The sequence below is a fragment of the Papilio polytes genome, unplaced genomic scaffold, assembly GCF_000836215.1.
Source record: "Papilio polytes unplaced genomic scaffold, Ppol_1.0 DF821289.1, whole genome shotgun sequence".
NCBI classification, from domain to species: Eukaryota; Metazoa; Arthropoda; class Insecta; order Lepidoptera; family Papilionidae; genus Papilio; species Papilio polytes.
This window is the reverse complement of record NW_013527915.1, coordinates 1,081,256-1,103,305: the sequence shown is the minus strand read 5'-3', so window position 1 is coordinate 1,103,305 and position 22,050 is coordinate 1,081,256. Positions and strand designations below refer to the sequence as shown.

General features: G+C 36.3%; 1 protein-coding gene across 3 annotated transcripts in view; it reads right to left on the bottom strand.

Moving 5' to 3' along the window:
* Positions 1-7,651: 7,651 nt before the first annotated feature.
* The window catches only part of LOC106109455 (RNA-binding protein Musashi homolog Rbp6), a 228,009-nt gene continuing 213,610 nt past the window's right edge, over positions 7,652-22,050 (bottom strand). The window contains exons 8-11 of one of the 3 annotated variants that reach the window (XM_013290963.1): positions 13,099-13,164; positions 12,285-12,505; positions 10,116-10,181; positions 7,652-9,740 (exon numbers count right to left, since the gene is read on the bottom strand). In XM_013290963.1, the coding sequence (XP_013146417.1) occupies positions 10,140-10,181; positions 12,285-12,505; positions 13,099-13,164 (329 nt within the window). In that variant the 3' untranslated portion in view covers positions 7,652-9,740; positions 10,116-10,139. Of the gene's footprint in view, positions 9,741-10,115; positions 10,182-12,284; positions 12,506-13,098; positions 13,165-18,636; positions 19,218-22,050 lie in introns of those variants that run through there. The other 2 variants (XM_013290962.1, XM_013290965.1) reach the window with 2 other exon arrangements.

Genomic DNA, 22,050 nt, shown 5'->3' with positions numbered 1-22,050 from the left:
CTATTGGATATTTAATCGTTGATTATAAAACAGTATAGAACGGATTTTGTTTAACATTTCATGTGGGAGTAAAGGGTATTAGTTTACAACATTTGTTAACGAATAAACTTACTTTAATTAACCGTAATCCGTTTTCAATGTTTTGTTGTTTTACATAACTAGCTTTCGCCCGCGACTCCGTCCGCGTGTAACTAAAAAAACCAAAAGTGAGTAAGCCTATTTGTTCTTTCAGGCTATCCTCTAGGTCTATGCCAAATTTCATAGAGATCCGTTCAGCTGTTTAGGCTACAAAAACTAACAAACATCCATCCATCCATCGTAACTTTCGCATTTATAATATTTATATGATATATGACTAGCTGATGCGTATTATTAGAAAAGCCTATTTTGATAATGCAAAATAAAGCATTATTATAAGATGATTTTTTTGCATTACCATGTGTTACCCAGTTTTCCAAAAAATAAGCGTTTGTAACGCTTCAAGATTATTGTTTATATGAGAAGGGGGCAAACCAATGGTGGGAACACAGAGGTGGTCAATGACGCCCATGGACATCCGCAACACCAGAGGAACTACAGATGCGTTCCCGGCCTTTGAGGAAATTGAAGGCTCGCTTCTTGAAGGATATAGGATATAAAAGAACTTCTATGTGTACTAACCTGATTGATGGAATTAAAATACTTACAGTAATCCAATGAATTTTCGTAATTCATTTGTTTAGTGCGTATTCTATTGAGAGCGCTATTTAAGATTTTTTTTCTTATTTGGTATATTGTTTGCTATTTACAATTGAATGCTATAAATATTTTACAGTTTTAGCATATCGTGTTGCTAAACATGAGCTCATTTTTAAAAAGATAGTAAGCGTTAATTTTATGGCAGTTACTACAAACGAGCAATTAAAGGCTTTCGCTAAATTAATTAGTAACCACTTAAGAAATTTCAAATATTTAAACGAACGAACGTATTTTATGATTATTCACTACTAGCTGTAGCTCGCGACTTTGCCCGCGTCAAATTAAAACATACTAAAAAAGTATAGCCTATGTTACTCACTAATAACCGAGCTTTTTAATGGTGAAAGAATTTTTGAAATCGGCCTAAAAGTGTTTAAGTTATTTCAATACATACAAAAATACAACTTTCCTTTTTTTTTATAACATAAGGTGGCAAACGAGCAAGCGGCCACCTGAAGCCGCCAAAATGGCGAAGCGACCGCTGCCCATAGACATCCGCAATTGCAGATGCGTTGCCTACCCTTATACGACGGAGGAGGAGACGCACATAAAGAGGATATTTCCCCTTCCTATGCATCTCCTCCGCCGTCAAATCCACTTACTCTTCCCAACCTCTTCTTATAAGAAAAGGGTGGTAAAGAGAAAGGGACTTAAATTAGGCTTAACTTAAATTAGGCTCCTCTTTATAATATTAGTATAGATATTGCGGCAAATATTTCTTAAGCGGATTAGTCCAATACAGCAATTTACCTTAATTCAACTTAATATTGTTTTTAATTCTAAAGACTAATGTTAGAGTTTTAAGTTCGTTTAACAAAGATTGCGAGGAAGTTAGTTAATCCAGTTGAACGCTTCGAGCTCTACAAAGCAGCTTGAATAAGTAAAGCCTTCACAGCTTGCGTTACCTCGAGGAAAACAATTGATATTCTACATAAACACTATTTTTCAAGCTTGTAAGTAAACCGGTAACCATTTTACTCAATGATTTGTCAGCATACAGTTATAATATTAAAGAAAAGTTAATATTACTGGGTTTACAGTTAGTATAATTATTTTTTTTAAGAAACGTAATCGAGTTAGTTTGTTTTTCTTATGATATAACTTTTATAGTCGGATGTCATACATTTTTAAAGATAAAAAATATCTGGTTATTATAAAAAAGTAAATTTAAGTTAACCCATAAAATGTGTAGCGGCTGCAGGTGTAGCGACACACGCTGTACATGTTGTAAAATTAAATGTTACACGATCGCTTTTCCTGATTGAGGTTTTCCTCATATTTTCTGTAGGAAAAAAAAAACGATACGATGCTATTTTTCCTTGTAATTGTCTACCTCAATTGCGGCTTTTTTATAACTCTTGTTTTAACAGGTTTCTTTTAGAATAATTTCTATACCTTGTTTTCTAAAGATAAGATAGATTGTGTTGCAATTGGTAATATGTATAAGTTAATAGCTTTAGGACAGTGTAAAAAAGTTACTGGACTGGAGGATCAGCGTTTAGGTTTATTGCGGGTGGAATATCAAAGGTTACCAAAACGATTGAGATCAAGCATAGTGGCGTATTTACAAGGCTATATAATCTTTGCGTTGTGCTACGCTATGCTACATTGCGCTACGCTGTGCTACGGTCACTACGAAATGCTACGTTTCAACGTTGTTAAATTTTTTCAACGCCAATAATTTATTTGTTCAAATAACTTTAAATACACCAATAAAATTATTTTGATGTCCTCAATGTAAACACATTCAATTAAGTAATCAGTGTCACGCGAGTGCCACCGTATTTAAGTAAAATGCGATCTGCATTTGGCAGTTGGAACAATCTTTGCACACCGCTGGGTCCGGCTGATAATTAAAGCGATCCGTTCGGCGACACCAGTTTTCAATTAAGCCAATAATAGTTCAGTGAAGCTGCCGCTTAAGGTGTATACGCTTTTTGTTTATCGGTAAACAATACTATGTAGGAAAGAAATGAAGAAGCAAGGCATTTAGTTCTCTTATTTAAATAATACTAATAAGTTGGGATCGTGTAAACATTTCAATTGTAGTAAGGATATATAGAATACATATACTTTCTTCTGAGTTTTAACAGCCTTTTAATTATTAATGGGTAATTCCGTTGAATAGATATTTAATTGAATCAATTTAATTAGATAATAAAATTCTAAAGTACTGCATTAAATTGGGTATTTAGAACAGAATATAAAATTTAAGAAAAGCTCTCAAAGTGGCAGTTAACAGACGATTATAAAATTTTATATCAGAATTTATTTCCTTTAACGAGAACCTTTCTCGGGTAAAATTGTAATGGCAATGAGATAAAAATCGAGTTTTCACTTGTTTTACGTTAACCTTGTTAAAGATGCTACTGTTAAACATACTTAATTTGAGGTTAATTAAAGTTTATGGCGATTAAGGAAACAACGCCGAAGCGTTTGTTTTAAGGGAAGTCAAACTAGTAGACCTATTTTTCAAAATCAATGCTGCACATTTCCTTCCAAGTACTTTCATGAAAGCCACTCACTTTTATTATTCGTAAACAATCATAATGGTATCCTTTGTTTCTTAACACAATTATAACCTAGCTATAATTAAAACATAACTTAACGTTTGATTTGTTATGTTTATCTTTCTCAAGTACGTCGTTATATAATTACTTCAAACGTGATAATAAAACGTGATAAATCAGTTAATACAGCGGTTGTTAGACGATAATAGCTAAGCGTTTAGTTTCTGTTATTTGCGTCAACAAAGAATGTTCTTGTAAATTATTAATAGCTCAAAAAAAAAATTATTATCACTAGATTATTAGAACGGTAACTTTCAGCTTTTTTTAACAATATTTTTTCTACATACTTCATGTTTCTGGCATTGCAGTAAACCGTAAGCATAGTTAATGCATTCTAAAACTCAATTACATAGTAATATTTTAAGAAGCGGGAATTGTATACCCATTGCCGCTAAATCAAAATCCGAGTTCTCCCCTACATCTGATCTCGTTTGAGTTTGTATTTATTTATACATTTACACAATATAAACGTATTTCACGCATTATCATAATGTGGCGTGCGAAACGTGTGAAGTATTCTTATCAAGGCAAGGCTTAAAGATAAACAGGGATGTAATTTTTGCACACGCTTTTACATATGAAGTAAATAATGTGTTTTTCGGTGAACGTCTCTTAACGTTTTTAGATAAGTTGAGGGTTATTTATTTTACCTATGTATTCCATGGTGTTTTATCATCGCCGATCATGGTTGTACAGGCAAAGTTAACAAATTGAATTGTTGTATTAGCGAAATACTATCCTTGATCTTAATGTTTTTAAAATAATTTTTCTACAAAGGTTTACAATTTTGAATCTAAGTATTTGTTAATCCTTTACTTCTATCGATTTTTCAATTGTATTATTATTTGCTGGCTTAGCTTTTCCTACCTCTTCACACAGTTGATTTGAAATGAATAGATTTAGTTCGAAAGAATTCAGTTTCCAATTGCGTGGAATACAATACATTCAGAATCATTCTATTTTAGTTGGGATCAGGTAAATTGTTGTAAGGTGAGCGTTCGCTTTCAGAATAGAGTCACGTTTCGTATAAGATGCTTGAAGGTAAAGGTGACTTTCACTCCCTGAGAACGTGAGATGTCCCAAACAATGACGGACGCAGGACATAAAGAGAATGGAACTCGACTTACACATGTATACTTGTAAATTTTGTTTTCATTAATTCATTTCAATATTTATTTGTAGAAATAAAAGAAGTATTATGTAAAAGATGAATTTGTATATCAAGAATCAATATTAAACAGAAAATATTTGAAAACAAATGCGATAGGATGAACAAAAAAGGTTTCAAATCTCACTAATAAGGTTTAGATAGTTAAAGTTCTGTATCTTTTTTAATTTCTAACAACATTCTGTGAGGTCGTAGTATTTGTCCAGTATGTTCTTACAACGTATGGTAAAAGGCTTATTCTGACACCTTAGACTTATTCTGGCATAGACATTAGAAGATTTAACTGATAGCATTGGTTTATCTTATTCTTATTCAGATTATGTAGAAATATTTTTCTGTTCTCTGGCTTATACTTACGTTTACTTTAGTTTTAGTCCACATTTCATTCATTTTGTAGACGATATTTTAGTTACTTCTTGGTGAACGCTGGAGACTCCGTATCGTTGAGAGTTAACAGGTATTCTTGCTATATGAAACATTTTCTTATAGACTTAATTATCTTTTTGCTGTCTTGTGTGTTTTCGCATTTTAGTTTTGTGTTATTGCTATTGTGTATGCTACATGTTTAAATGTGAATATATAATTGTAGCATTTTACTACTTATTTACCAAAGAGTAGGGGAAAGGGTTTTCAGTAAATAAAACAACTAATTATTGTTTGAACAATGTCCATATTATATTTATTACCACATACACACGGCACGATGTGAACCTTGTCTTAAATCATTGTATTATATTAGGTATATGTACATTGCACAATGTGTATACATACATCGTCATACACGCGCGCCCCGAAAGGCTGTATGATTAAATATCTCATAGTATTATGTACGTTATAATAATGTAATATTCCAATAAGTTAGAGTGCAGCGGTGCACGAAAACCGGGCGGCGGGCACGCCTACCGCTTTTTATAAAACGTTTGATATTATCATTATTTTAATAAAGAGATGCCGTAAAAACTAATTTATTCATCATTACGATTTTATCCATATTGTATACAGATTCATGTAACATATCATACACGAAGAAATGACGAAAACAATGCGGCGATACCGCGACGTGCGTCGCGGGTTTTGCCTAACGTTATTTCCATTTTCTAATATTTTAAATGTACATGACACCAAATTCGAACGTATATAAATCCAAATTTACTTTAATGTAAAATCTTAGGTAATTGATTTTTATTGCTATAGAAAATCAGTCAGCACGCGAAGCACGTAATCGAGAAGTAACCGCGAGAGGGAAAGCAAGCGGGCGGCGTTGCGCGGGGCGGGCGGGCTGCCGGGTGCGCGGGGTGGGCGGGCTGCCGGCTACGTGGGCGGGCGGGCTGCCGGGCCGGGCGCGGGCGGGCGGCGCCGTGACGTCACGCAGCGGCGCCGCCGCCGCGGCCCGCGGACTCTCGAGCGCCATTCTCACAGACTCGCTCTGATGCTGCAGTGATAACGACCGATCGGCGGGAGTCGGTTCGTGTGGAGCCAATGCGCGTCCGGTTCTACGCGAATAAGTATACCTTTGGTCCTTGAAACGTTAGTTGGCCATCGCCGAGTATGCAAAGCTACTTGATCTAAGGCCGCCATCGCGACTCTACGAACTTTACCAGTCTGTCACTTTATTAGATTAAAATTAATTATTATCTTTAATAACGATATAAAGTCGATCGAGTGTAAATTAATTAATGTAGAACGTCATATACAAAATATAATAAATTATCTTTTTTTCTTTTTACTTTAATTGGATATAATACCATACATTGCAATGTTAGGATTATTAGACGAATTTTTAAAATAAATTTGAGATCTCGCTTACTTTTACGTAGTCTTTATTTGGATATAGAACACATTTCTAATAGATGATTGAAATTATTTAACTATTGCGTATACGAACAAGCGCTCGCTCGCGCTGAACACGCTGCTACGATCTAACTCTGACACACGGGCCTAAAGAAATTAATTATACAAAAGTACATATATCATAAATTAAATTAATGGAAATTATGACGTCTTTTAGAGAGTATTTTGAACCAAAAGTAATGATAAATATTTACTATAAAATAAGTGAATTATTTGGAAAATAATACTATAATGCGGAAACAATTACTAAGACTAATTTAGTCTTTGGTTATATTTATTTTTGTAACTGATAATGATTTCTGAAACTAAATCAACTTAAATAAAGCGACCCATGCGTTGGAGCCCTAGGAGTGACAATAACGAAACAACTCACAAACCATATCAACAAATGATAACAACAACAATGAAACTAATTCCGTCAAGCTAATCCTGATTGCAGCTCGAATGAGTCTAATAATATCGAATAGATGGTATCGACTAATACGTCTTTTTACACATGCGGCTAACTATTATGTACAATAGTAATAGTCAATGTTTCGTCTCGGTGCAGTCGCGGCGAACCGATGGCTTCTCACGAACGCGGCGAAACGAACGTCTCTCACTATATAATGTATGTGTGTATGTTTGTACTCGTACTCGCACGGGGATAAGCGGCCGTGTACGCTTCTCCTAGATTAAAAGGTCTGTAAGAAAATATAATTATAGTGAGGAGGTGAGAGTAGATGAGAAAGCCGACGGCGGTGCGGTGCGCCCGCGCCGCTCCGCCGCCGGCCCGGGCCTAACAATTATAACATTTCATCGTAATAATTAAATATTCTAAGAAAAAATGTCTTAAATACCTATAACACCGTAAATATAAAACAAATAATTACGTTACTTTGTTAGGTATGATATCAATTTTCCGTCCGTCTTACAATAGACTCACACCTTACGATTTTATTATCAATTTCCTAGCTAACGTTAACAACATAATCGCGGACGCGTCTCCTGCGGTGTGTGCGGCGGGGTGCGGCGGGGTGCGGGCCGTCGCCGTCAGCCGCCGTAGCCGTTACGTCGTCATTACGTCGGAGTGCGAATGCGCTCTGGGTGCGTAGCTGCAGTAGTACAGTGGCTCGACACGACACGGCAACGACGCTGGTACGGCTCGAGCCGCACACGTGACGTCATTTAGCGAACGATCTCTCGACACGAAAGAAAACTAAAAGAACGCGAAGCGAGCGCGCCGCCTTGAGACTGGCACGCTCCGTCTAACTCTTTATTATTCAATTAACTACATACTCATAAGTAATAAATTACCTTTAAAAAGAATATTGATTTATTTCGTATCATTTTCAATATTTTTTTTTTGTAACAGGAAACATTTATATTTATAACGTATTTATATAATAATAGCATTTAAAAGATTGTTCATTATTATTACCTAAATTTTAATACCTAGTTTTATAATATTAATGTTTAATTGATGTAGGTAATGAGTAATAATAATATTAAATAACGAACGATTGCAACCGAGTGCACGTGTGTAGCGAGCGGGTCGGGGCCGCAGACTAGACGGAGTGGGCGACAGCTCCACTGCTCGATAGTTCGACAGTTCGACAGTTCGATAGCCAGAGATCGACTCCAGTACCTAACGAGTATGATTAATGAATTGACTTTATTAATTTAATCTATTACTTCGAACCTGCGCTTTTGGCTGTTTCTCTTAATATCCCTGTGTTCGGTTTATTGAAATGTTTTGTTTTCCGGTAACTATACCTTTTCTGAGTATGAAAATTTTACGGTTTACGATAATTATTATTTTGATTAATAAAATTTAGATACATACGACTAAGTACGGTGTAACTCCGCGATTCTAAGGGAGCCGCGCAATTTCTCAACAGTGGTCTTTCATTAAGGTAAATACAATCGTAAGAAACAATGAAATATTAATTACGTAATGCACAAAATTGTTATTCATTATAATTACAATACCTACTTCAAAGGTACAAGATAGAAACGAATTATCTTAACGCGATGAGAGAATCTGAAATGTTCCGACTTAGCTTCCCAAACATCCTTACGAATCGTAAATATATGATCATGTTATCCTTAGGATAAAAATTCATACCATAATACATATTATTAGAAAGTATGTATACGCGTTACTAATATAGACTTAATACGAAAGAAATCGAAATATGTTTGCTACTAAAACAGAACTGTCATTTGAAGAAGTGATTTTATACAATTCGAATTAGGCGAAAAATAATGATATCGATTATTTAAAATATGCTCAATATGCAGTAGTATAGTAATTATGTTAATTAATATTTGACATTAATATTAAAATAGATAGAATAAAATATGTGATGGTGGACGAGCGAAAAGAAACGCGGCGAACGCAGCGGTCGCGAGCGGCGTTATTGTCTCCGGTCCAGCAAACTCGTCGCCGTGGCGTGGGGTCGCGTCGCGTCGCAGCAGCGTTGCAGCCGCGTCGCAGCCGCGGTACAGCCGTGCCACAGGCGCGTCGCCGTCGCAGATCGCGTCCGGCATTGCCTACTCAAACCGCTACCGACAAACTCAACTCTGTACACGCGGAACATGAGGGAGGGAGAAAAGCTTATTGCCAATAACATCGATCCTCTTATTAATTCTGAACATTTCAAAGTGTCGTACAAGCGTCCTAGTAAAAATCTAAATACAAATCGGTGGTGAGCATATTTGTCTCACACCAAAAACTGTCTAACTAACGAAAGTAAGTCCCGCACGTGAAGATTAGACGTGCGGGATACACCTTACACTGTATTTAATAACTATAAATAATAAAATATTTATTAAGATACAATACGTCCCCGCAGTAAACTCTACTAGATGCATTTATTTAATTATGAAATGTATTTTTTTGTAGTTTATTATTATTCTGACAACACATCTACAGTACAGTCGAAGCGAGAATTTGAAAAAATACCTGTTTAGTTAATAGACTATATCTCGTTTACACGACAAAAAGTAGAATATCGTTATTTACAATAGAGTTGGTATTTTTGGATCCAAGGAAAAGTGTAGGGAAATGGGAGAGTGGGGTCGAAGAGGAAAAGGGTACAGTGTGAGATTGAGATGCCGCGGTCGACGGATCGGTCCGCGCGGTGGCCGGACGGATTAGACGACCGTCGCCGATGCGGCGTGCGACCGCGCGAACTGTATGACGTCAGCGCGAACTGCGCGGCGTCTGCACGGCGGTGTTGCGGCAACTGCGTGGCGACTGCGCGGCGACTGTAGCCGGCCGCAGGCTGAGGTGCGGTCGGGACCAAGGGCTTCCGCCGCAAATGTATCGCAGCGGTTGCCTGGATTCAGATTTGCGGCACAAAAATTGCGGTATGTTGCGACTATTGCCGGCGTCAACGCTCGCTACGCGTCGCCGTGCCGCTCGCCACCTACAGGGTAAACACAGGCAATAAGAATAAAATAACAAATTGTCCAAAACTTAAATTGACGCGACTAGTGAGCAGAAGTAGTGGACCACTTTTTTCATTTACATTTGTCTGTTATTAGATGTTACAATCATAATAACTTGCGAAGTTAAAATCACAGCGTTGCATGATTTAACAGCGATTTGCACGGCTGTTAAATTTCAGGCCATTAACTTTGCTTATCTGTGAGTCCCTATCGTATTAAAAATATAATTACTTAGCGGTTTTTAATATCCTTTATTATGAATTTACCGCAGTGCTGAATATGCAAGGGAATAAATAATTATGCCTAAAATAATATTTCGCAATGGTTAACAAAATTTGTATAAAAGTACTTACGTTATATATTTGTGCTAAACATTTTCAATGATAACCATTGGTAAATGCCGCAGGAATCAGGGGCCCCTGGAAAAGGAAGATTAAGAAGAAATTAACAATTAATATAACATTTTATATTTTTACGTCATAAGCAAAAGTGGATTATCCCCTCTTTAATATCCACCCTCTTTGCATCGGCTGTCTAGACGCACGCGGGGTTTCCATTATTTCGTTGTGACTACCTATCCTTCGCATTCGGATAAAAAGTTTCGTTTCGTCATTTTAAATGCATGAAATAGTTTGAATTTCATCTAGGTTATTATTTAAATCAGCTTCCTAAATATTTATTAAAAGTAAATCGTGAACGGGCAAAAATAAAAGGATATAGGATATTCTTAGTTAAGAAAAAGATTTATCGCTTCTAAAGATTAAACTGTGTATTAAACATCAAGTGTATAGGTCAGTAATTGAACGGCGGCATAAAGCGTTCAGTAGAACATTAACCTCTCCCGGGGCAGATTTAAAGGTAGTAAGTTTGGTGTTCGCAGTCGATAGAGCGGTAGCGAGCTCCGTGGCCAACAAAATAAAAACAACGAGTGGATGAGTTAGAGCTGCGAGCGACCGCTCGCCAGCGGTAATTACACCGCTTGTTCTCAGTGATTTACGATTATTGCCCAGGGGCATTCCCGTTACCTAATAAGACCATTTTATACCAGGGGACCACATGCGTTCCGCAGGCACGGACCTCAACGACTAGATTATTCATCCCCGCATTAGCTGCGTGTTTGTTTTGAAAAGCCATTACCATCGATTCTCGATATGACAAACAAGCCGCATGGAAATGTTAGTAGTTTGCGTTTGCCAGTTTGCAAAGAAAATAAACGTTCATTTGCTAGAAATTTAAACGTCGCCACCCGTACTTATAGGAGACAATTTATCATAGCGAGGGAATCGAAAAAAAAATGAACATTCTTAGTAAAATGGTTTGAAAATATGTTAAAGATGCGAGGTGCGAGGACAGAGAGGGCTAAGATTCTCTGGCGATGCGATAGCTGCAGGGGCGAGCGTCGACAAGCAATGAAGACTGATGGCGTCTCTGGTCGGCGGTTATGGAGCGCGGTCGCAGCTTTAAAAAGCCATTACTCGCGGCGCTGCAGCGCAGATTGCCGCCTCCTCCGCCCATCGCACTCATATTTCGGAATTTACTTTATAATCGTGTCTCGCGCCTCACTCGCTCACTAACTTATGGTGATTATGCTTTAAGAGCGTCAAGGAGGATCGGTTTCATAATGAGATTGGAACGTCTCGCTAAAATTTTAGAGTGTCGTCGGCTGCTAATTGCATCTGCGGTGCTCGCCTGCCCTCCGCGCTACACTCCCAGACATTTCAATTTGCAAGTATCCTAGTCGCAATTAACCCTTTATTTAGTTTACCTACTCAGACTTTGAAACACACAACGTTTTTCTTTTTGACCCTAATACAGTCATTTTAATAATATTGATCATTATAATCTTGTGTTATTTGCAATGTTCCGTTAATTTCAATTTATAATTCACTATTTTCTTGTTGATGTTTTCAATTATTCGTGTAATCGAACAAGGCTAAGCCCTCACAGCTATAATTATTGAAGCTCTTGTGGCCTCGGTGGTAATAACATTTGCAATTACTAGTTGTAGTCCATATTGTACTTGGGATTTTTATACGAAATGGCAACTGTTATTAAATATCGTTGTAAATAAACATTCGTTAGCATGTAATCTACTTTTAAATGTTAATTCCTGCAATAATGAATTATAATGTCTCGTCTCGCAAATCGAAATTTCAAGAAAAACAAAACAAACATTAATTTGAATTTCGTGTCAGTTGAAACTTTGAGAAAAGGACAATTCTGTGAATTGCCTTCATTTGCTTTTCACTGGAATGGACATTTTTGAAGATGACGTTGTAAATGAAAAAAGTTACAATCGAAAGTTAATAAACTTCATTCCATTCATCACGAAATAAATTAACTTGAAACTTTTCTTATTTATTGCCTGATTGTTCTCGCTTGATGCATTTATTCTCTAGTCTAAAACTTAATGATAATGATTAAAAAACACCTAAGAGAATACGAAGCTATTTCTTCTCTAATATAGATAGATCGATAGTGAGTTTTATGTTCATTTGTTCATGTGTGTAGTGCGAACTCACTGGGGTGTAGTTGAGGGGCGCGCGGCTGACAGCGATGGCGGGAAAGCCGGAGGGTTGCGGGCTGGCGGCCTGCACATAGCCCACGCTGTCGGCAGCAGAGCCGTACACGTCGAGCGCAGGTCCAGGCGAGCTGGCGGCGGGGAAGCCGGCGCGCCCGCCTGCAGCATGCGGAGATGCGGGCGGACCGAACCCAGCTGCAGCCGCTTGATAGTTGTTCATCACTGCCGATACAATAATACACGTTAATTATATTACATTCACGTAATAAAAGAGCGAAAAATCATTGGTCTTATTTTGTTTGTAAGTGTGAATGTTTTTTTTTATCCTGATGAATAAGTGTTTGTTTCTTTACAGAGTCTATTTTACCGTAATACGAGTATAATTGAGTTTTTCATTTCATACGTGTTTTCCTTAGACAGTTTAATATAGTTTTCATTGAGAGTATAGGACTTATAAAACTGTTTGCGAGTTTGTATCCACTGTATTCCTAACACATAATACAGAGTAAAAGATTGTTTGTTTTCTACAAAAATAATGATTAAAGTATGGGTAACATAACTATAGACGACGGAAATATTATCTTAATCTATTTGAACACCTTAGCTACAATAGCAACACAACAAATATGTAAGTTAGTAGAATATGTTAGAAACGATACCCAATGAAGTGTAAGAAATCGATAACATTGAGTTTTGTCAAGACACAAACATACCATGGACAGTGTACGATATGAGATATAAAGTCTACAGACGTTTAGTTTTAAACTAATGTTAAAACTGAAAGTGTGTAGTTGGAGTGTCAGGCGCGGCCTCACCTGAGAGAGCCTGAGCGAGCAGCGGTGTATTGTTGTTGGGCGTGAGTTGTCCGTTGGTCAGGTCAACTGCAAACATACACATGATTCGCATTCTCTCCTTGGACGCGAGTCGCACGCGATCCGTTAGTGACAGCCTACTAACATCCATGACTGAACCATCAGTAGCGGTATGTATAGATCTACACGGAATTTAACGCGCGCACATTTGATTGTTAGTAATGTAATTACCAATTAATCTAAATTTCCAATTGGAAATTATCAAAGTACCTAGTATCCTTTCACGTTTTGATATACGAATAAACGAAAGAATCGTTCTAGTCTAACGTCGAATGAAGCCTACAATTTTGGATTATTCGCCAATAATTGATTTCCAATATGATGTTGAAAGTTTTTCGCGTATTTACGTGAATAATTTTAATAAAATCAGAATGTTATTTTGACGTATGAAGACCGAAGAGACTGAGATTATGTCAGTAGAAAGTGAGAGTAAGTCACGTATGTCACGTGAATTCAAATGAAAAACAGAACTGGAAGTTTCGTGGGTATAAATCACGGAGGACGAAAAAACTTTTTACAAAATATCCAGTAAATTATCCGACGTGAGTTCTCGCCGCGCGATGGTCTGCTTATTGAATAGGCGGCATTAGCATACGACGCACGTCGCCGCCCGCGCCGCGTTGGCCAGCCCGCCCCGCTGTCGCCTTTGCCACGACGCGACGTTCTGATTTCTGTATACTAAATCCGTTCGCATCCGTTCAATGTGCAACAAAAAATCGAAGTTTAAAATGCAATTCTGATGAATCTGACGCAATTTTGTCGTTTAATCTTGTCTTGGAATAACATTGAACGAACTACACGATTTAATGACTTAGTTTAATAATTCACTGTTATCTAGTAACTTACAACGGTTCCGAAATGCTATAACTCTCCCCGTTAAGTGATTTTAATTCAAACGAAAATACAAATTAGAGGGAAAAGATTAATGCAAGTAGCATTCTGCTCGCTCATAGTAGCACCATTAGCCCTATTGGCTTGTACGACAAATTTTATTTTTGTCAGATGCGCGAGCTATGATTTAGTGTGAAAAATGAAGGCCCGTGGCCGCGCCAGGTGATTACCGGCCCGAGAGTGACTTTGCGAAAAAATACAAAATAAGTAATGGAGGATGAATGATAGATGGCGTGGCGGGCGGCCGGCTGCCCGCGCCCTCTCGGCCGCCTCCGAAATGCTGACACACTTTAATAACATTACGCCGCGACGTGAGAGGCTAGCCGAGGCTCGTCCGTAATAAATAAGAATTTGAGTAGCGGTGCAGACACGTCTACCAATCGTTAAAGCTCTCATCGGGCGTGCTTCATTTCTTTCCGATTGTTATCGAGCACTTCTATTATATTTGTAAAACCTCATTGACCACTCCAATTATGATGGATAATGCAAGTAATATAATGTTTTCAGTAGAAAGAACTACAGTGTTTTGGCTTCGTTGGATTATTTGATTTCGTAGATACGATCACCAAGAACGTAATGCATAAAACTAGACCTCCGCACGTAACAAGAAGTAAATTAAACTTAGCTAAAACCATGCTGGAATAGTATCAACATAAATGCAACTCAATGATTTAATTTTACATGAATAAGAACGTTAAACTTCCATATAATATCGAGTAAAAGCAAAGCAAACGTGTCGGTGTAAATGTTCGAACGTTGTAGCGCAATAATAGCTTCAATTTCAGTTCACAGTCGAGCGCACAGCGAACAAAGTCACAAGCAGACGTAGAGCTAAACTCGCGCTCGAGGCGTGTGCCTGACCTCAAATAATTTACGACTTAAACAATTCACTTAACAGACAAACAGCGCGAGTAGCAAGTCCGCAGTTCTCGTATCTCCACCGGTCATATCTGTTGCGGACGCTAACTTCTCTCAGCGAAAATTTAGTTAGTTTTGTCGATTAACATAATATGTTTTAAACATCAGAACGTATAAGTTAACAGCGCTTGCCTAGAGTAATATAATGCGGCGATGTACCGTGTACTGTGTGAGTATTGATAGATAGAAATGAAGACGTTTAATACAAAATTCGATTGGAGAAACATGTATAAAACATATCAGGTATCCAATTTTATCAGCTTGTTTATTACGGACTACGACCTTTTTATAGGGGCGAATGTAATTCGCACCCTAAGTTGGTCCGCCTCACCTCGAGAGGGAAGCACATATTCATCTATAAATTCAGCCGCCGTCTTGAGAGAGCTATTCGAACTTTCATAATTGCGAAGTTCGAAGAAACTTAATAATTCTTCTTCAGAAAGTATAGGATGACAGCCGTGCGAAATATTCACAGAGCGTAGTGGCGCCGTAAGACCCACTCTTGAACAGCCGCACAAGTATTACAAGACGTTTTCATCTCTCATATTTCACAACAAAAAACTTTCTAATTTATTGTGCATTTTGAAATAAAACTTATTAAAGAAAATTGTATTTTTGCTATAAATAAATTGTTATGAGCTATTTTAACTTCAACACTAGTTCAAACCAAATACTGTTTCAACAGTTGGTTCACCAACTAGTTAGAAATTAATGTTTAGACTGTTTAGTCGGAACTGACAAATTTAGAAACTCTAATATTAAAGATAAATGAATAGTAAATACGAGAAAATCAATATGAGTGATAAGAAATGACGTCAAATAAAGTTTTGTGCGGGAAATTCTTTTACGTCGAAAAAGAAAAAGTTGAGTAGTCACATCCTTCACATACGAGATCCCAATACTTCATTTCCCACTTGGCGGATTGAAATGTTTTATTTGAGCGGCCGTGAGTCTCGGGCGCGCACCGCTGAACGTATATTTAATAGGTGCCATCAATAACACGCTTTGAAGATGATATACTTTTGGGGCGGATCGTTTATCCGTCGGGTGTTATCTCAATTGCAAATCAATCTAATTCCTCTACTGCTTGCCGGGCCCACGTCCGCGCCACGCTGCCCGCTATATTATAATTCAAGTCGTACGCGTTCCCTTCCCAATTCTCATGAGGTTTAAATACCTTTTTGTTTTCTTCTCATTTTTACTTTGAAATCTTTGCGCAACCCTATCGTACGAATGGTTCAATCATGGACGAAGATATTATAGAAAACACTTAAAGCACATATAAGAAGCGTAATGAAAATTTATAAACACATTTCAATTAAACACAATTGATCATATATCAAATCGTATCTACAAATGACTAAATTTCGAATTTATCAAAAAAATCTACAAGTATTTCAAAACTCTCATATTGTCTGTAAACTCCATTTAAATCTACATAAACTACTATAAATGTATTTATGCTATTCTATTTAAAAATTGGTTTTGGCTAAAAAAATCTTTCTAATTATACTGAAAACGTTACATATAAATTCCATGTGATCACTTTGCCTAAGGCATTACAATTTATTACTTATAATTCTATTCTAGAAACCTCCTTAAAACTAATGTTTTACTTAAATACATCTAATAAACGAGATTGCACCACCCATCACAATTTTTATACCAAAACTCTAATCGCTTACATCTACCTACTAAAATTGTTCTCATTAAGAAAGCTTTTTGTCGGTAAATTTTATTTTAAAGACTATTTCCTACAAAATTGTTTTTCGAAGCCGCTCTTTAAAATTTCGAAGCAAATCTAATTACATTTAAAAAGTTCCTGCACAAGTTCAAATTACTATTTCTATTCTATTTATAAAATCCGCTAGTTATAATATTTATGGCCAGATTAAGACTACAAATTGCGTTACGTATTTTCTTTTCCACATTCTAAATTTTGTCTAATCTAGTGTCTATTGAAATTCGACTATTTTCTTCTAAAATAATTCTCTTTTTTCACCGTACTATATTACTACCACACTTCAATTTTTACGGAAAATTTTTACAACCTTAGAGGCCTCGAATATTGCCTACTCTATTCTAATTCTTCAAATTGCCACAGAGCGGATTAAATTATAGATTTTTTAAAAAATAAACGTTACTCGCCCTATTGATGCTGTGGACGTCAAACTTCTTTCACCGAACTGCTGTTACTTCTTGCATTCATGGCAACACTTTTGCGATCGAGTTGTGACTAAAATGCACTAGTTTTATATCTAGTTCAGTCCTTTGTCCCCGAAGCGAACATGATATGATGAGCTTTGTATATAAAATTTATTGCAGATAATATTTAAGTATACAACGGGGAGAGAAGACTGACTACCTGAGATACTGGTTTGTTTGCCAAGGATCGGTGCTTAAATAGACACAATCTAGAAGAGATTAGTATGCTAATAGGACTGATTATATGGTTCTCCGTACCGATATTCTGACGGTAAATTTCTACATAAAATTTTATGGGCAATGGAGTTCGCTAGACTAGCGCATTGTATATAGAAAATCTAAATACATTCATAATGCATAATCTATCTAAGATAAATAAAAAAGTTCTGACCCATCCAAACACAGCACCCTAAATTCTAAATCAAGAATACATGTTTATCGAATTCTATGGTACATCTATGTTCTAGTATTTACAAGGTACTAAGGAATCGTCGAGTAGCGCGGTGTAAAGTCGTACAGCGCTCCGACCTAAGGAAACAAGCTCTAAACGTAACAATTACAAACACAATTAACGGTCAAATATCTTAAATTACAAATGGAGTTGGCACTGAAGTCGACACGCGGCCACTCGCTGCCTCGACACCTAATTATTTGGATTCAAACCGACGGCCGTGTGACCCTTAAAGAATTTTCCTTCTCGAGCGTTAATTTGTTCTTGTTTTATTTTCTTATTCTTTTACGAAATGTACCAATTTTCTGTTTAATTAAACGCGTTGTATAACATTGTTAAAATATTGTTCATAGTAGGTATGGTTTGTAAACCAAAACTAAACCGAGTGTTAGGGTTAAGTTAGATTTATGCAAAGCAGTCATGTGGATGTGTTTGGTTCGCGGGATGCATTCTGAGGGCGAGCGTGTTGAATGTGAGGAATGTCTGAGATGCGGCGGCGCGGCGAGTGGCGGGCTACGCGGTCGCACGTGCCGAGCCTCTGCGGGCTAGGCCACACGACATACGTAAAACTTGACTGTTTTGCCGCAAATAACTATAATGTCGACCCCGGAACGAATAGACTACCCCGCACTGTGCTTACCGGCTTGCTGTGTCACACGACGCGCACACCAGCCTGCTATGCCGCGTTGGATGAGTCAGAGAAATAAAAAAGAAAGTTAAATATAATTGTATCGAATATGCCAGCGCTAGTTCATAATTTCTGTATGATAAACGTGAGAAATCAACCTTATCCTAGCCGACTCCATTCTAACACACTATCTCTTCTAGTTGTATTTAGTCGTTTATATTTTGCGAACCAACGTTAAGTGGCCGCGGACGACCTTAACTTGGAAGTGATCAGTCAGTGAATAACGATAAAACGTTTTGCTTACATAACGGCTTTCTTTATTTTAAAATATAGCGGCTTCACAATATCATAAATCTTATAATTAATGTATTTAAGACGATATGTCGAAACAGCAATTTGAACAATACTAGACTTAAAAATACAATAGATTAAATACAATAAAAAGTTGACATAAGGGTTACAAAACACTATTAAAAGACTTGTGCGAAATGCTTGATAAATACCTAATAAGTTATATTGACAATTGATTGGAATTACTTCCTGAGGGATACCGCATTTATTTTAATTAGGTAAATACTGAAACAATGAAATCGCTTAGACCGTGCTACAAGGGCGAACCTAGTCGGGCGATTCAGTGAGCACACGCATCTGCGAAATCGGGCTTAAGATTCTTTGAAAAGACTTTACCCTTGCGACATTGCATTCCATAGCCTACATTAGAGAATGGGGAGCGATAGCAAAGAGGTATTTAATGACACAAAGATTTATTTAGAATTCCTATTATTCCGGAGCCGTTTAGAGGTGTTTCGAGTGATAGAATGTTTTATTGGTGTGCGGTGAGCAGCGGGCGCGGTGCGGGTCCTTTGGGGCTCGGGCTTGGGGCCTACGAGGCCTGTCCGAGTGCGCCAGGGTTTACGAACTCCGCACCGACTGAGAGTCGACTTTCCGGTGGTATTACTCCCACTACACCTGCGGCAACAAAATAAAAAGAAAGCTACAAAGCCGGCAGCGGAACCGTGGCAAGCTCCACAGACGGCGCGGATGATTTTAAATAAAAACAAAGAATATACTAAAATAATACCCTATCAACTATTCTGCAACTATTAAAAGTAATTTAATTTAAATTATATAACAGTACTAATTTAATAGGGGTTTTCACTACGCCACTCTATCAAATATTTATGGAGAAAGTTTGAATTAAAACTCATATGATCACTATTTTCTTATAGCTGGTAATATTGCGTGCACGCACAGATTGTTAGGCGTCTATATTTTTGTGCTAATAAAACCCTATTTGTAACACGCACAAGCACGATGCAGGGAACAAGGGGGTTACAACTTGTTATTTTACATATTGATTCGATAATAATGTAACTTCAAAATGCGGCGTTACTTACTCGGATAATTTACTTCATATTAGTATCTTGAAGCACGCAATGGAACAAATAACAGGGTAAACTATAAATGCGTAAAAGGATATATTCGTTAAAAAGAAAAACTCGCCCACGGAAATCTTTTTCGACGGTAAATTCTTAATACAAGTGAAGTATTATAAACCTTACTTTAATGTAATCGCAGCCACACATTTCTTTAAAGATACGAGTAATACTTAAATTATTCAAGCTTATATCGTATGACTAGTTTAGAGGATGGCGATTAGGACGGTCGCATAATTAGCGATTCAATGATTGAAATTCCTTTAACTTAGTTCGTAATAATTTTGATACAGTATCCTTAATTTTGACGAAGATATTGCGAGGCTAGTTAGGAGCTAGCGTTATCGTCAAAGAGGCTTCACCTCGCTCTTACTGCGCCGATATCAAACGCGTTACAATAAATTTAACACGAAAAAGGTAGCATAAAACATTCGTATCCAAAAATAATTAATAACAATAACGATAAATATTAATAACAATAAATTCATCGTTTAAGCAGTGTAAATATTTAAAATATAGAGAAATAACTTTAAAACGTAAAATATTACTGAAGTATACATTTTTTAATTATAGCAAATATTCAAATAGGTATTAAAATAACACATTTGAAGCTCGTTTTTTAGTATTTTTTTAAGATAAACGAACAAATAAAAGTCTAATCTAGTAACTAGTTGTACTGCTACGCAAATAAACAACTATGACGTTTGAAATTCCTACTCATCCTCTAAACTTAGTAATTAGAGAAACTAGTTTTAAATAGTCTGCTACTCTTACCTAGTAATTTATCCTAATTAGCTATAAGTTTACCGGACACAATGCGACACTAAAATAATTGATTACATTCTGTTATGTCGAAACAAAATCAAATATAAAACAGTTCTATTGAACTCTGCATTAAAATATTGTTGTTTATAATAAAATCAGAAATGTATTAAAACTAATAAGTATGTTAACAGTACAACCTTAAGGGCAAATTCTGAAACGAAACTTAAACAATTCGCTTCGTAAATGCTCCTCACGAGATTTAAAGAGATTTTATAGTTTAAAAGGTCATTACATATTTAAATGTCGTTTCAATGTTTGGCCATTCGCATACTTCATTGACGAACTATTCAATATTTTTATAACTACAAGAAATCTAACTAATAAATCTTTTAAAGTATTGAAATGTTGTGTCCAGTTATCTTTATCTATGAAAATCCAAACTCTAATCTCTATGCATGCTCTATATTAAACTTGTATGCATGTTATTATTTAAAAACCGCTATTATTAATATTAAAACTACTTTAATCGATTGGAAAGATTCAAAACCTAATTCTACCGCTAACATTTCTATTAAAAGAGATCTAAGTATATCCTGATCTAAACATTACATACTAAGTTATAATGACGTTTTTATTACGTTTTTTACTGGAAGAGTTGTACATTCCTGAATATTTTACGCACTTCTGCCTTCGATAAATAATACTAAATGCAACAATATTTATAAAATAACAATATCAAATGAATATTTAAATCAAAACGATAGAATTTTTACAACTTCGTCTTCATTTTAAAAAGCATTTTGTGTGCATCTGCTACTTCGATGAATACAAAAGCAGTTGACTTTTCAATTCGATGCAAATTTAAATTAAATACGAATAGAGCGTCAGATTGATTTTAAATTACTTAATTTAGAATAAATTTCAATAACATATAGAAAAGAAGAAACTAAAAAAAAAAAACAATTTACCTATCTCTTCATAGACGGTAATTATTTTTCATTTATAACGTAGTAAAACATTTTTACAATTGTATCAATTGGCTATCAGAGTATTCAGATTTAAATGTTGTTAATAAATACTAAAAAAAAAAACCTATTTACGCTTTAAATATTAAACGCTATTTGTAAATGAAAGGTCTGTTTGCGGACATAAACTTCTTTAATTAATAAAGAGATTTTATTGTCTCTGCTACATTTGTTATTTAAATATTTCCCAGTGTTGTATTCGCAATTTAATCGAGATATTATAATAAATTCGCGTGTTGTAAATACGGCCTTGAAAGTGATTACTACACGGAGAAATTAATATAACACCGAAATTGTGTTATAGTCTGTTTTTAGAAAATTATTTCGATCAATACTAACGGGTACCGAACACCGAATTTTGCTGATATAAGGAATAAGAACATAAACATGTTAGCTTAACAATATGCTATTTACTTAATATTAAAAAGATAGAAGCCTTATTGCCCCAATTATGGTACATCTAAGACGATTCAAGCGTATTGTGTGAACAAATACGAGAAAGCTGTTTGTGCAGCTGTACCTCGACCCCGCAGCCCTCCTCAATTCGTAAGCCAACAGACGCGCTCAATCGAACCG